General features: G+C 40.2%; 1 protein-coding gene across 3 annotated transcripts in view; it reads left to right on the forward strand.

Annotated features, from left to right (window-relative positions):
- Positions 1-14,546, forward strand: part of bach2b (BACH transcriptional regulator 2b) — a 101,652-nt gene that overhangs the window by 61,164 nt on the left and 25,942 nt on the right. For all 3 annotated transcript variants that reach the window (XM_026142945.2, XM_026142947.2, XM_080290050.1), the window contains one exon: positions 12,917-14,428. In XM_026142945.2, the coding sequence (XP_025998730.1) occupies positions 12,917-14,428 (1,512 nt within the window). The remainder of the gene's footprint in view (positions 1-12,916; positions 14,429-14,546) is intronic.

The following is a 14,546-nucleotide window of genomic DNA, read 5'->3' on the forward strand; positions in this document are numbered from 1 at the left end:
TGAGGTCTGTGACCTTAACGTCTGAATTCAGGTCATTTCAATTGCAACACAAAGTATATGTTTGAAGTATTTGATTATCACAATGCAACATTTGCTATCGCACGTCTAGCACAGCCACGCTACAACAGCTAGCTAATCATACTGTTTCAAGATTTATCAACAAATGCAAACACAACAAGAAAGTTTACTGAACAAAAGCAAAAAACTTTAGGAAAGCAAAAAGAAAAAAAGGACTGAAGAAATATTCACATGGAAACCTGGAAAGTAAAAAAAAGGACACGACTGTATTGATGCAGATAATTACTAAAGGAAGCAAAACAAATGGTCATGCACAAAGAAAGTCACTCCAAAAATAAAACAGGAAGAATTTGACATAGGCAAACATTATTAGACCACAGAGAGAGATTCACATGAGACACAGGGTAAAACACTAGGAAACACAATGAAAATACTTCAAACCTGACTCCATGACAGAAACATGTAAAGAAGCTGCACATGTGGACAAATAGCAAAGTAAGGAATATGGAGATCTCTAGTGCAGTTCCAGGAAAAATTGATATTACTCTTTAAGATGTTGCATCTGGGTTTAAATACAGGAAAAAACAAAGCATTATTTTATGCCATTTAAAGAAGGAAGTTATTATGACAGAGCAGAGGTCTGGGGAAGGTTTCTTTTATGTTTTGAGATAAAATCAGAAGTAGTCACTTGATTTGGATTCATCTTGGTCCCTCTCTCTAGGGGCTTGGCCAGCCCTTCGGGTTTCACAGTGGTACTATCAAATATCCCAGAATTTCACCTGAAATCCATCTGCTTCTGTTTTAATAATTTATTACTTCTCGGCCACATGTACTGATTTTCTCTTCAAGTAATTTGTTTGTTTTGCTTGTTTTTTTACTGTGTTCTGTTGCTGTAGAACATAGGCAACATAGATATTACTGCGTATTTTTATTTGTTCTCAAAATAACGTCAAAAACATTATTAAACATTCGTTTAGCTTAAATCACTAGAGATTATTAGCTAATTGTAACCTTCTGCTAGGACATCGCTATTTGCCAGCCAAGGAACTGATGTACATTATTATTTTAGTTTGTTAAAAAAAATTCTCTTCCTTTTCTGATCAAATTGGGCTTCAGCATTTGTTTACAGTACAGCTCCAGATCCAGGTGACAGCAAGTCAAAATGATGTTACCTATGTCCAGCAGCAGCCTGCATTCAGCTATAAATTGATATGGATCAGTTAATGTCTTTTATTCACTGTAACATTTAACTTTTGGGTGATGCCACAAAAAACGGAGAGAGCAAAAGAAACAGGCGAGAGTGGACACGTAGTCAAAATCACCAGAAATGATAAAGCTTTGGCTTCTGTTTTACCCACAACGATTGTGCAATCCCCGCTTGCGCTTATAATAATTATTGTAAGATTATATTTTTGATATTTTCTAGTTTCTAGTTGAGTGATGAGGATGGAGAAGAAAGGACAGATTATACACGAAATAGAGAAGTCAGGTGGAAAAACAAAAGTTATTTTTCACAAAGTCGTTTTTTATGTATTTCGCAGATGCTTTGTGTGTTTTCCAGTAGCACACTTAAAACATGCCACTGGCCATTCTGAAGAGAACACATTGATATGAATGGGAGCGTTTTACAGGATTGACTGCAAACATGGCTGCCACTACATTGCTGTGATGGACTACAAATCTATTCTTCACTTGTGAAATTAGGGTACACAATGCTCTGTGCTGAGTCTGAGTTTGCATGAATTCAAAAGCGTGTTGTGCATGTTTCTCATCTTGCTGGGTTTGCCGCAAATAGTTAATTAACCTCTTTAAAGACTGCGTCTTTGCCTCGCATTTGATAACTAAAGGCTGCACCCTCGAAAGGCTGGATTAGATTTAAATGTCTGCTTATTCACTCTGAATTATTATTCTTAGACACTTAGGGATGGGTATTGATAAGATTTTCACCATTCCATTTTCGATTCTGTTTAACAATTCGATTCTTTATTGATTCTTTTTTTAAAAAAAAGGAGAGCACTAAGGTCGATTAGCTTAGAACTTTGTTTTATATCTTCTCTTTGAACAAGATAGAAATTTAGGAGCAACATGGCCTTACAAACCCAACAGTGAGATCTTAAGAGATCCACAGCCTACGGCTCTTCAATGGGGTGTCACAGGGTCCCCAGGAAAAAAATTGTTAATTTTAAAACAATAAAATAAATATTCTTCTGTAGCAATAACAAAGTATAACAAATTATTCTGTAGCAATTACACAAGAATATCCAGTAATGTCCCTGCCTTACAATTAAACACATTCACTTACTGAAAATCGGGGGCATCTGCTGTGGCAAATGGGTGCAAGCCTTTTACCACAAACTTAGTCTCTGCTTGGTGACATTGATCTATCCTGGCCTGAAAGGAGACGCTACCGGTAGACTGCAGCGAGAACTGCCAGCATCTGAGCCAGACTCTGTCTCTCTCATCATGGTCACCTAAATGCACAGTAATGGCAGGTTTTGTAATAAGGCAGATCGCGCTAACATAATATGCACTGTTAGTTGATTATTTACCTGCGGCATTAACGGGAGAGGACGTGCAAACGTTACCGCTGCTGCTGGGTTGAGATTCACGAGTCCAGAGCGGAATTAAAAACACGACATTCATTTAAGGTCATCGCATGTTTTGTGAGCAAATGCTTTTGCATATTCGTAGTGTTTCCTCCCTTAAATGAAGTATCTACTTTGCAAGTATTGCCCTGAGTCGCCATGTTTCCTGCCAGGTAAATGACGCTCCGCAACGTGGTGACTTCATTTGGGTGACTGGAATCGATAAGGGAATCGTTTGCAAAAATGGCAAACAATTCCAAGGAATTGAAACAGTGGGAACCGGTTCTCAACAAGAACCGGGTTTCGATACCCATCCCTGTAGACACTACAATAGGTCATCCAGCTAAATAGGTTTGGTTTTGAAGGTACCATTGTCATGTTGATGACATCTGCAAACAGCCTAAGACATTAATATTAATTACAAGGCACTGCATGCATGACATTATGATTGGGAGCAGAGCCCCCGTAAAAGTTTGAACCTAGAATCACCCCTGCTATAGGATAAAGATTCAGGGAAAGGTGTACAAAGTGCTGATATTGCCAATTATCACCTGGCAGCTGCTGCTGGCACTGATGCTAGAGGCATGTAGCACTTTGAGGTGAGATCAGTGCCACCTTGGGTTCTGTGCTCATCAGGTTCAGCAACACTTCTCACTCTTCCTCACCTCAGATCTCACACTGTCGCTTTAAACAGAGCTACTTCAGAGCTCTTCAGCCAAACACATGATAAAAGCACCTTGCTGATGTATTGGTGTCACACATTCATATTCCTATAGACATGCGGTGCTGTGAAAACTGGGGCGCATCCCACTTGTGCTGCAGCTCCTCACTGGTGCTAGCGTGCATTAATAAAGTAATGCCTGCCAAATGACTTTGTTCCTGCACTTACTGTTTTTTTTATCTGCTTAACTCAAAGAAAGACTGCAGAGAACAGCTCACATGTGTTCAAATCAGCATCCCTGTAATTAAATGATTGCATGCTTGAATGATGTACCAGCTGCTTTGTGTTTCAGGTGTGACACAGAGTGTAGAAAGTAATATCTTTCAAATGCAGTCTTAAATGTGCCACAAAGAGTGAGTCTCACTGGGAATTTGTTCCTTTTTATTTCATTTGATAACGCATCGTATATTATTCACATTTAATCAACATGGCAGGACAACACATGAATATGAATAATCTTATATATATGAACATTAATTTGTTCTGGAGAATCTATGAATAAGGATATAAACATCAGACAATGTTATAGAATAAAGGTGATCCCCTCGCTGTAGGGTTTCAGGTTTTTCTTTTATTTGTCAACTTGTGAACTTGTGTATTTATAGTATTTTTGATATAAGACACACATTTGTAATGTAGAATGGTATACAATAAAAGATCAAAATGTCACTTGTCAGGTTTTTTTTTTTAGTCTTTTCATCTTTTTTTTATTTTAACAGCTTTCTGTGGTTCTTCTTTAATATATCTCTCCAACACTGCAGCCATGATGTTCCTGTAATGTAACATCAGGGGTTTTTTGACGTTACATTACTGTTGTTTTACTTTCAGTGACTGAAATCTGCTGAGGCACCTCTGCCTCTAGTTTAAATGCCACATTTTCTCTGTCGCTGGAGTTGCTAGCTCAACCCTCACTGTCTGTGTCAGCTGTAAGCAGCAGCCTTTAGCTTAGCTGCATATGTTCAACACTTAACTGACACTCAGGTGTATGCAGTCAGGTGTTTCTTCAGCTATAGAAGTCCACCGCCAATGATAGGTGGAGTAGCCAGGTCTCTCATCTATAAATAATGTGACTGTGGGCTTGCACGGGTGACTCTAGTTTATCATAGGGATAAAAAAGCAGAAGCATGGTGGGCCCATAACCCAGAGGTCGATTGATGGAAACCATCCTCTGCTAGAATGGTAGAATCATTTCCTCTGGGATTAATGCAGTATTATAATTCTGGGGGGGAAATAGGTATTATTCAATTGCACATTTCCACCTATAGAGCACTAGAAAACAGGGCAATGGAGCCTATCCCGGCTACCTTTGGACTGTGGGAGGAAGCCGGGGTACCTGGACGGCACATGCAAACTCCCAAAGAACCACTGGCTAAAATCACATTATGCCACTTGAAATTTAAAATAAAAATAATGTGCAGTACATCATTACATTTTCATTTTCAATACTTAAACCTAACCAGCAAGTCAAGGTAAAATAAGGGGAGAGTAAAAACAAAACAAGCAGTATACCAAGTACATTACTGGTTCTGTCATTTTTGAGCCATGAATGAAATGAATTAGCAGCGTCTGTTTGCTTATAAATGTAGAAATTATAAATTTGCGTAGTTTAAATTTGACTCTGTCTGTGGCTGAGAGAGTTTTGGACGCATCAAAATTCATAGAATATTTCATCCTCTACTGTAGCCTATGGCAAGATGGCATTATAATTATGCCCCAGTAAATGATCAGCTAGAAAATTACATTAATGTTTTGTTGTTACAGTATTTTCCCACCTCTAAGATGACACTTGTTCACCTGGTCCTTAAAAGCAACTTCTTGCAGCAATGCCAATAACTGACTGTCTTGGTATGAAAGCAAAGACAGATGTTTGGTGAAATCAGTGTTGTGTGACTTCTGGAACAGAAAAGCATTATGTTCCACTGTGATTTTGCTTCTTATGAATAAGACTACAAATAGCTCTTCAGTCATCTTTTTCCAAGCTTTACCAAGTAGTTGTTGTTGCCTACAGTTTGTTTGTTTTTTTAAATCACTTACAAGGCAAAATGTCTTGAGGTACTCCATCCACCAACTCAGCTTGATCAAGGACTCCATCTGCAAAATGCATCTGAAGGTGCCTCACACAGTCTGACCCCATACCAAGCACCGGCGCTGAACAATCACATATATAGCTTGTTAGACAGATGGTGGTAGTAAGAGCCCAGAGACAGACCCCTGCCTTCCTTAAAGATGGGGATTAGGAGATGAAGAGGCGGCTTTACGGGAATGAGCTTCAGTGGGAGTAGTGCTCACCCAACCCCCTCGATACAGCAGGGAGCCTCTATTTGGGCCCCGTTGTATTCAAATGCCACCAGAGGCATCAACACCCAGACAAATCAATCTAAGCTCGCCATTGTGCCACAGGTAGCCACTGCAGTATTGCCCTCAACAAGAAGTGTCACCATTCACAAATGTTCATCTTTTCAAACTGCTGCAACATCTCACTCTGTTTAATCTGTGAATCTCTGAGCTTTGGTAAATGGTAAAATGGCCTGTATTTGTATAGCGCTTTACTAGTCCCTAAGGACCCCAATGCGCTTTACACATTCAGTCATCCACCGATTCACACACACATTCACACACTGGTGATGGCAGCCACATTGTAGCCACCTGGGGCGCACTGACAGAGGCGAGGCTGCCGGACACTGGCTGCCCTCTGACCACCACCAGTAGGCAACGGGTGAAGTGTCTTGCCCAAGGACACAACGACCAAGACTGTCCTAGCCAGGGCTCGAACTGGCAACCTTCCCATTACAAGATGAACTGCCAACTCTTGAGCCACGATCGCAATTGGTATTGACATATCATTAAAATGCTGGTAAAAATCAACATGTATTCAACCCAGCTACGATAGCAGCAGGACAATGTGTCAAGTTACAAAAATCAAGAGGTGCACAACCGGCAGAAGTAGTCAATATGCCAACAGCTTTGTCCTTTGTCCTTTGCCAGGCAGTACGGGACAAAGTGCTAGTGGTAGCAAAGAGTGATGACACCTATTGTTCAGGAGAATACTGCCTAACTGCATCGCAACACCCGCAAAGGGACTAAAGCTACACTGGCACTTTGGGCAATTTCTCTGCCAGGACGAGAAATGATATAGCAAAGACGTATCATTCCTAAGATGCTGTTTTGAGTGTGCCAGGGAGAGTAGAGGAGTATAATCCCCACGTTTATGGTCTTTGTTTTTAACCTCCATAACCAGGCATTCCATCAGTTTGGGCTAAGCAAGTATTCTATAGAAGCATAGTGAATAAACAACATTTGCTGAATGTCATGTTCCTAGCATTTTATTTCGGTTTTCTACATTTTTTTAGAAAACAACACTATAATCACAATCTTGCTGTGTCTTAAACAGTGGAGGTGAGGTCATGTCCTCCCAGTGTCTGGCCTGTACTGTAAGCTGTACTGGCAGCAGATTAGACATACACTATCTGATTTAATCCAGTGTCAGGGGAGGTATACTTCCCCACAGCTCAGCACCAGGAACGTCTGAGCTTCTGTTGCCACTGAGGATGACACTTTCCTTATGCTACCAGTTGTCTCAGAATTACAGAGATGCTGTACTCAGTATCTCTGAGCAGACTATCAGGGGAAGTGGGAAAACAAGACACAGCTGAACTAAATCTCATAATGTGACAAGGGGTAGTGAAACTAAAAGCAAGGTACAAGCATAGTTTTATTGTATTCGTTTATGCTGCAGCTTTGTGCTCCATCTCCATCTCAATTTCCCACTTCTCAGATTTATCTTATGTCATCTCAGCGTACAGTAAAGGGCCTGTTTCATTTCCATTAGGGCTTCTTACTGTTTGTTTGAGCACACAGAGAATAATGCCAGGTTCCTTCAAAAGCTACTGTCACCAATAGAGATGGAGTGTTTTTCTCTTTTGCAGGGGAAACACTCATTGTGATGCTATGCCATTACCTCATTAACATGCATGACATGCAGGAATTCACTGGAGGACATTTGAATAAATTATAGGAAAGTAAGAGCAAGTGCAGGGTGAGGGCAGAAGGAGAGAGAGCCGGTGTACTATTGTTAGTTTATGAAAGGATATTTGGCAGGTTTCCTAAAGGTGCCATGTGAATTGTCCGTGTGTGTATGATTTGTCACTGCTTGTAATTTTCTGCCCTGTAATGTATGATCTATCCACTTCTGATGCAAAGCAGGGCTGTTACCCTAAAATGGGCCCAGTCTGTTGCACTGATTAATTTGTTTCTTTGTGTTAAGTTGTACACTTACCATGACTTTCAGCTGCTAGCAGCACCAGTGAGAAGGAAGCTCTCTTCCCTCCCCTACTGTTCTCCCTTTAACAGCTAGTTACCAATAGTAACAGTCTCTCTTTATCTCATTTCTTCTGTGCTAGTTCTATATACCTTCAGTATCTATTCCCTCCCTCCATCCATCCTTTGTTGCTCCTTTTACACATTCCTTCATTAAGTGGCTGTGCTGGTTGTAACAGTGGAGTAATCACATATGGTGCAGGGCACACATAAAGATGTGCTCCTGCAGGCAGCAGCTGCTGATACTAGCTGAAAATAGATTCCTAGTTCACTCAGCACTTTTCCTCCAGCAACTTTGCTGTTAATGCAGCAGGCCGGCCACTCAGCCTCACTTAGGCTGCCACTATCACAGCAGATGTGCAGAGTGTAAAGGTGCAGGACACAAGAGGCAGATTGTTCCAACAAAAAACTGGCCTTTTATTTGGCCAAAAGTGAAATCAATCCTGCCACATCCAGAGCAGACAGCAAGCACAAAAGTGGAGGTACACCAACATTTTAACAATACATCTATATAGCACTTTATTTTACTTTTTGAGGTTTGAGTAGGGTTCATGGTTTGTTTTTGTTGCCTTGAAGTTTTTACAAATGTAATTATCTCACTGCAATGGCAGATAAGTTCTTATTATAGAATTGTGACTTTATGATAATAAATCTGTAAAGTAGCCTTATAATGCAGAAATTAACATACTGTCATCAAGATGATTTAAGATGCAACAAGAACGGAAGCAGTGTAAAAGACACACAGTCTGTCATTATTGAAGTTCATTATTGGATAAATACAGAAGTATGTTGTTTATTAATTGTGCTGTGCTTATTAGCAGATAGTCTAGTCAAAGCCCCTCCCTCCACCCCAATCTGTCACAGTTGAACGCACTCACACTTACTCTAGCAGAGGCACACTCACCATCACAGATACAGCATCAGCAGTTTGCTTTTAACAATGACTGATGTCAGTGATTGTGCTCAGAAGTCTGTTGAGCAGGAACCCACTTTAAGGCGCATTGCAGCAGAGGCATCTGGAGACTGGATAAACAGGGATAGCTTCCAGACGCAGTTGCATTGTACCCTGCAGGTACAGGATATATTCTTAAACTAAGGGTATATCCTGACTAATGTGTTCTTGTTTCTTAAAACTATTAAAACTATTACTACATCTACACCAACTGTTTACATTAATCCAGTGTTGAGGACCCTTGAAAGTTCTGTGACAACTCTGGGACTGTGCTGAAGTTTTGATAAGCAGACACCTTTTTTTTGAAAAGGATAAACCATCATCCATTACCTGTCTTAGAAGTCACCAGATAAACTAAAATATTATAGAATTCACACATCTTTTGTATATGTATCTTTCTTTTGATTGTACTTGTGCTTGTTCTCAGTACAGGCTTCCTCAGGTGGATGGAAAATACTCCAGGTGCTGCTTTAATGTGTTACTATACTGACTTTGTGACAGCTGGTCATGTATCTTTAAGAGCTGCAGAGCCGCCAAGTTAAATGATTGGTCCTAATTTTTACCATTGGGGCAGTGTTTTTTTTCTGAAAACTGTGATAATGTGCACATTTAAAAAAAAAAAAAACTTTAAAAATAAATTATTGGTGTAACCTAAGTAATGGGTATTCATATTCTAAACACTTATATCTATCGATCATAAACAAGACTATTTGTAATCATGTCACAGCAACAGAGAAACTCAGTTAAACTAATTATGCAAGTCAAACTTGCAAAAGGCAGCTGAAAATTCTGGAGAAGAATGTTGAGCTTTTACAGTGTGAAGTCATTTAGTCGTAAGAGAGACTTGTTTTAATTAAGGAAGAGTGATCCATGAAAGATGAAATGTTATTGTTATAATAGTCAAAATGTAACTTCCATAAAATCCCAAATAAGGATTATCTTTTGGAAACCTGTAATAAACTTTAATTGAAAACATACACTGCATTAATATATTTAGTGATGAAATAAACATTTTACACTGTATTTCATTTCATTACAATCTTTTTTTAAATATAAAATTTAGTTATCAATCGCAAACCAGTAACAAGCAGTGCAGTATCTGGCTGCTCCAGTCTGCATGCTAAAGTATACTTGGGCAAGGTACTGAACCCCGAGTTGCTCCCCAATGGTTTTATCAGAGTATAAATGTAGATAGAAAGCAAATAGGTGTAGAAAAAAGCGCTTGTATAAATTGGTATGAATGGATTAATTGGGCATGTGGTCTGGTTAATGTGGTCTCAAGTAGAGTAGAGAAGTATGAGTATAAGAACCCATACATTTACCATAAACACAATGCAAAAATGACAAATGGCACCAAAATACAACAGGAAGCAAGAAGCAATAATGAAACAGGAGAACGCAGACGCAAAACTAATCTTAGCATAGAGGAATGACGTAGAAGGAAACGTCAGGAACACTGAGTAAATAAAATAAACACACTGAGACTAAATAAACAAAATTGAAAACACGGAGGGAATACACCAACTTGACCATCTAAGTAATAAGCACAGAAAAGAATCAAACATTCAATACTAAGTCCAGCAAAACATTTGATTTTTTTATTTAGTATGGTTTCTATATTTTCTACAGGTTTGATTACATTTGATTACAAGTTTGTATAGCCCACTAATAAAAAAAATACATACTTGTGCTGTAATTCATGAGGTAGACTTACCTTTTCCAGTCTATATGCTAAAGTGTCCTTAGTTAAGAACCTGAAACCTAAAATAGTTACTGATTTATCACTGATGTGTGCCAAAGATATCACTAATTTTAATTTAAACTATGTGGATGTGAGCAGTGGAAAATTCTAGAAAACTCTAGGAAGTTCTTAAATTGTAAATATGTTGGTCTGTAGTATAACAAGAAATAATCCAAAGCAAGAGTAAGACTCTCTGACATTTGTTCTGCTAGCTCGTACTTGTTGGACTGATAAAAACCCCGATACATGGCAGTTTGTATCTTCTTCATTCCATACAACAAATGAGCTCAAGATATATGTACATGTACATACTACACTGCTCCTACTTGGACTTCTTTCTGCAGAGTAGCTAACTGAGTAATGGACATAATGAACAACTAAAGTTAAATATTTTTGTTTTATGTGTCTTTTTTCTTTTAGTCTGAAATACACTCAGTTGAGTGGCATTATTTGCTGGTATATTATATTTATTGTATTATATTATCTATCTATCTAGTTTATATTACAAGTACATTGTCAATTTGATATTCTTACAGTTGTTTGAACTACTTTTTATGAACAGCTTTAGTTGCTTTAGGTTCTTAGGTGATTTAAAGTGCTCTGAAAATGTAAAGTGGATCCACTGAAACACTGAAGCTTACTGTCCCACAGCCTGATAAAAGAGACATGGAAATCACCTCGGTTTGTCGCACATCAAAGTGAAATGAATGTGACTGATTAGGAGGGTTAGGTATTGCTGTATTGTTGTTGCCAGGAGTATGAAAGAGGTAAGTAGAATTCAGTAGAACACAGCATTAATATACCACATTTAGTGCACTTTGTGGTTTTGGTAAAGTGCAACAACGTATTTTTATACTGTTATTTTTTTTTAAAGAATCATAGAAAATTTGGTTCTTTCAGCTGATTTTAAATCCAAATTCTGAACATGACCGGCTCCGGACAGTTTTAGTTTTTATTTTCTTCTTCATTCATTTGCAGACTATGTGCTGTTTTAGGGTTTGAGAGTAAAGACTAAATATAAAGTTCCAAATTAGTACAAATTTGATGTGAGGTCAGCAAGTACAGTAGTCATTTTTTTGGATCATAACGAACAATAAAATTATTATAAATTTGTTCGCCGCCAACAGAAGAAAAAAGAAAACAAAGAATAAAAATCCATGGGGATCTACCCTTGTAAGAAGTGAACCACATTTGTAGTGCAGAAAACCCAGGGTGAAGTTACCTGGGTAAGCCAAAATCCGGAGGGTTGGTGGTTCAAACCTTGGCTGCTCCACTCTACTAATAAATATCCTTAGATGCTGGATACTGACTCCAAGTTGCTCTCTGATGCTTCCATCGGAGTGTGAATGTGTGTGAATATTAGAAAGCATTTAAGCTAAAAAAAGAAAAAAAAAAAGGTTCTTGTGTTAAAGGCGTGAATGAGGTGTCTTGTACAAAGCCCTTTGAATGCTAGGAAGAGTAGAAAAGTGCCATATAAAAACCAGTCCAGTGTAAAGTGTTAAGCCACTGGTAGTCAAAGCAGTTTCCCCAACAGTCCTTATAAAAAACAGATTGTTGCTGCTGCTCTCTGGGGTGTCTGACAGTGACTGCAGCACCTTTGGAAGCTACTGCTATTCGAGCACACCGAATACCATGGGTAATTTAGCTTCTTGCTTCCCCCAGCAAAGACAGCTAAACAACTAAACACTGGGCTTATTAAACCCATATTATGTTACTCATGCTTTTCATCTACAAGCATCTGCTAAAGACTTTACATTAATGGACACTCAAAAGTAGCTTCTATCACATTCCCTTCACTGTGTTTGTCACCAGTGAAGTAACCTAACCTGCATGTACCTAACCTAACCTGGGATAAACCTGCAGGAATTGGTTGGTAGAGCCAGAGTAAAGAGCTGAACACAACCTAGTGTGAATCTAATGCTGATCTCCATAAAGTATACAAACATGGAATGGAAAGCTTCCCTCTATTAGCCAATGCCACATAGTGACAATGGGAATAGGCGGAAATCATACAAAATGTGAAAGGAAAAGTGTTTTTATGTATTATTATCCAAAAAGTATTAATTTATTATCAATATTGAAACTTTCGCTATGATCTACTGTTCAGTTTGTGAAGATCATTGCTAATTATTTTAAAAATTACTATCATATAGCTTTGAAGTACAGCTATCTCTTTGTTTTATAGTTCTCATGTCAAGGGTAAAAATAGGTAACTAAACATAAACCACTGCATGTGTTTATACATCTCAATGCAAATAAGAATTTTGCAAATACAGCAGTAGCAGGACTGTAGGCAAAGCCAACTCTGTATGACTGTGGAGCAGACGTGTTGATGCTGGAATGTCCCACAGATTGGTATTATGAGCACAAAGATGGACACAACGTACCTACGTCCAGTATAGCACCAGATCTTCTTTTACTTCTGTATAGAATGCTCAGTGCTGGCCCAATAAAAAGATTAACCAGTACTTTGCAGTGTTTTTGTATGTCATTGGAGCTGTCAGTTTGTCTCACCACACTCCAAGTGCTCTGAACAATAGCTGCGCTGATAGTAATGCTGGCAATTTCCCTGTTTTTTGCAGGTCACTGCCAGAGGATTCGCCCCATTGTTGCAGTTTGCCTACACTGCTAAGCTGTTACTCAGCAGAGAAAACATTCAGGAGGTCATCCGCTGTGCTGAATTCCTGCGCATGCACAACCTCGAGGACTCATGCTTTCGCTTCCTGGAAGCTCAGCTGCGCAGTGAGGAGGACGGCTTGCTGCTTTGCCACAAGGTGGCAGGAGAAGCAAATAACTTGGAGGATGAGAACATGCAATCAGAAGCAGAAAGGCCCACCTCCCCCATGGCCCGACATTGTGCAGATGCCCTTACTTCGTGTCGAGACCCCGACAACGATCGGCTAACGATGGCTATGCCTGGTAACTTCACAGATAGCCGGCCAGATTTCGATCGCCATGGAGCATCGGATCTGCCGCGATGCCCCAAGTACCGGAAATACCAGTGGGCTTGCAACAAGCACAATAATGACTCCTCCTCACATACCAGTACCTCAGGTTTTCCAAGCACATTAAAGGAGACCACCATTAGTGGGGCAGTGGCAAATCAGGGCACACTGCCTTTGGCACAGATCAAAGTGGAACCACAGGCAGAGGAAGAGGCCATTCCTTTGTGCCTGTCAGGGGATGAGCAGGACGCCAGGGATACGGATGTCATAATAGCCATGGAGATGGATAACCCTATATCTGTAGAAAGAACCAAGAGACCCAAGTCCCCTTCCTGCCTGCGAGCCTTCTTCAAGAAAGGAGTTGACATCTCCAGTCTGCCCAACACGTCACAGCAGCTATTCGCCAACAGACTTATCTGCCCACAGGACAAAGGAAACTCTCAGGGAGATCATACAAAAGACTTAGGCCCTTTCACTGGGGAGGTGGCTCTATCTGTTGCATCCCCAAAAGAGGTGGATGGTTTTCCTGCTAGTTTGTCCCACAAATCAACTTCCTGCGATGGGGTTTGCAAACAGGAAGTTGAAATCGACCGCCGCAGTGTCATATTTTCCTCAGGGGCTTGCAATCGCCTGGGAAACCCAGCGCATTCCTACCCTGTTGGGAACTCTTTGGAGATTGAGCTCTCTGAGCACATGACAAAGGGGCTGTGGGCTGGAGCTAGCCATTCCCTACCCACCTCCCAGTCCTATTGTCCCAGCACCACTTCTTCTGAGCCCCAAGTCCTGTGCCGCCCTAGGCCCAACACCAGCTGCCCAGTGCCAATCAAAGTATGCCCGCGCTCACCGCCTTGTGAGACTCGCACCAGAACTTCCAGCTCCTGCTCCTCATACTCCTACGCAGAGGATGGCAGCGGAGGGTCTCCCTGCAGCCTGCCCCAGTTTGAGTTTTCTTCTTCGCCATGCTCTAATGTGGCTCGCTGTCTCAATGTGGACCAGCAGGAGCAAAGTGTAGGAGGGGAGGTTGTTTTTAACCAGGTGAGGCCCAAGATCAAATGTGAGCAGTCCTATGGCACCAACTCTAGTGACGAGTCAGGCTCCTTTTCAGAGGGAGACAGCGAGTCCTGCCACGTGCAGGAGCAAGGATCAGAGGTGAGTATAAAACATTGTTTTTCACATCTAACACAGAGTGTAACTATTATACTCAAGTCCACCAACACTAATTATATTGCATTTACCTGCTCTCCATTAGCGGTCATTAAATCATTGT

This window comes from Astatotilapia calliptera, chromosome 15 (genome assembly GCF_964374335.1).
Source record: "Astatotilapia calliptera chromosome 15, fAstCal68.1, whole genome shotgun sequence".
Lineage (NCBI taxonomy): Eukaryota > Metazoa > Chordata > Actinopteri > Cichliformes > Cichlidae > Astatotilapia > Astatotilapia calliptera.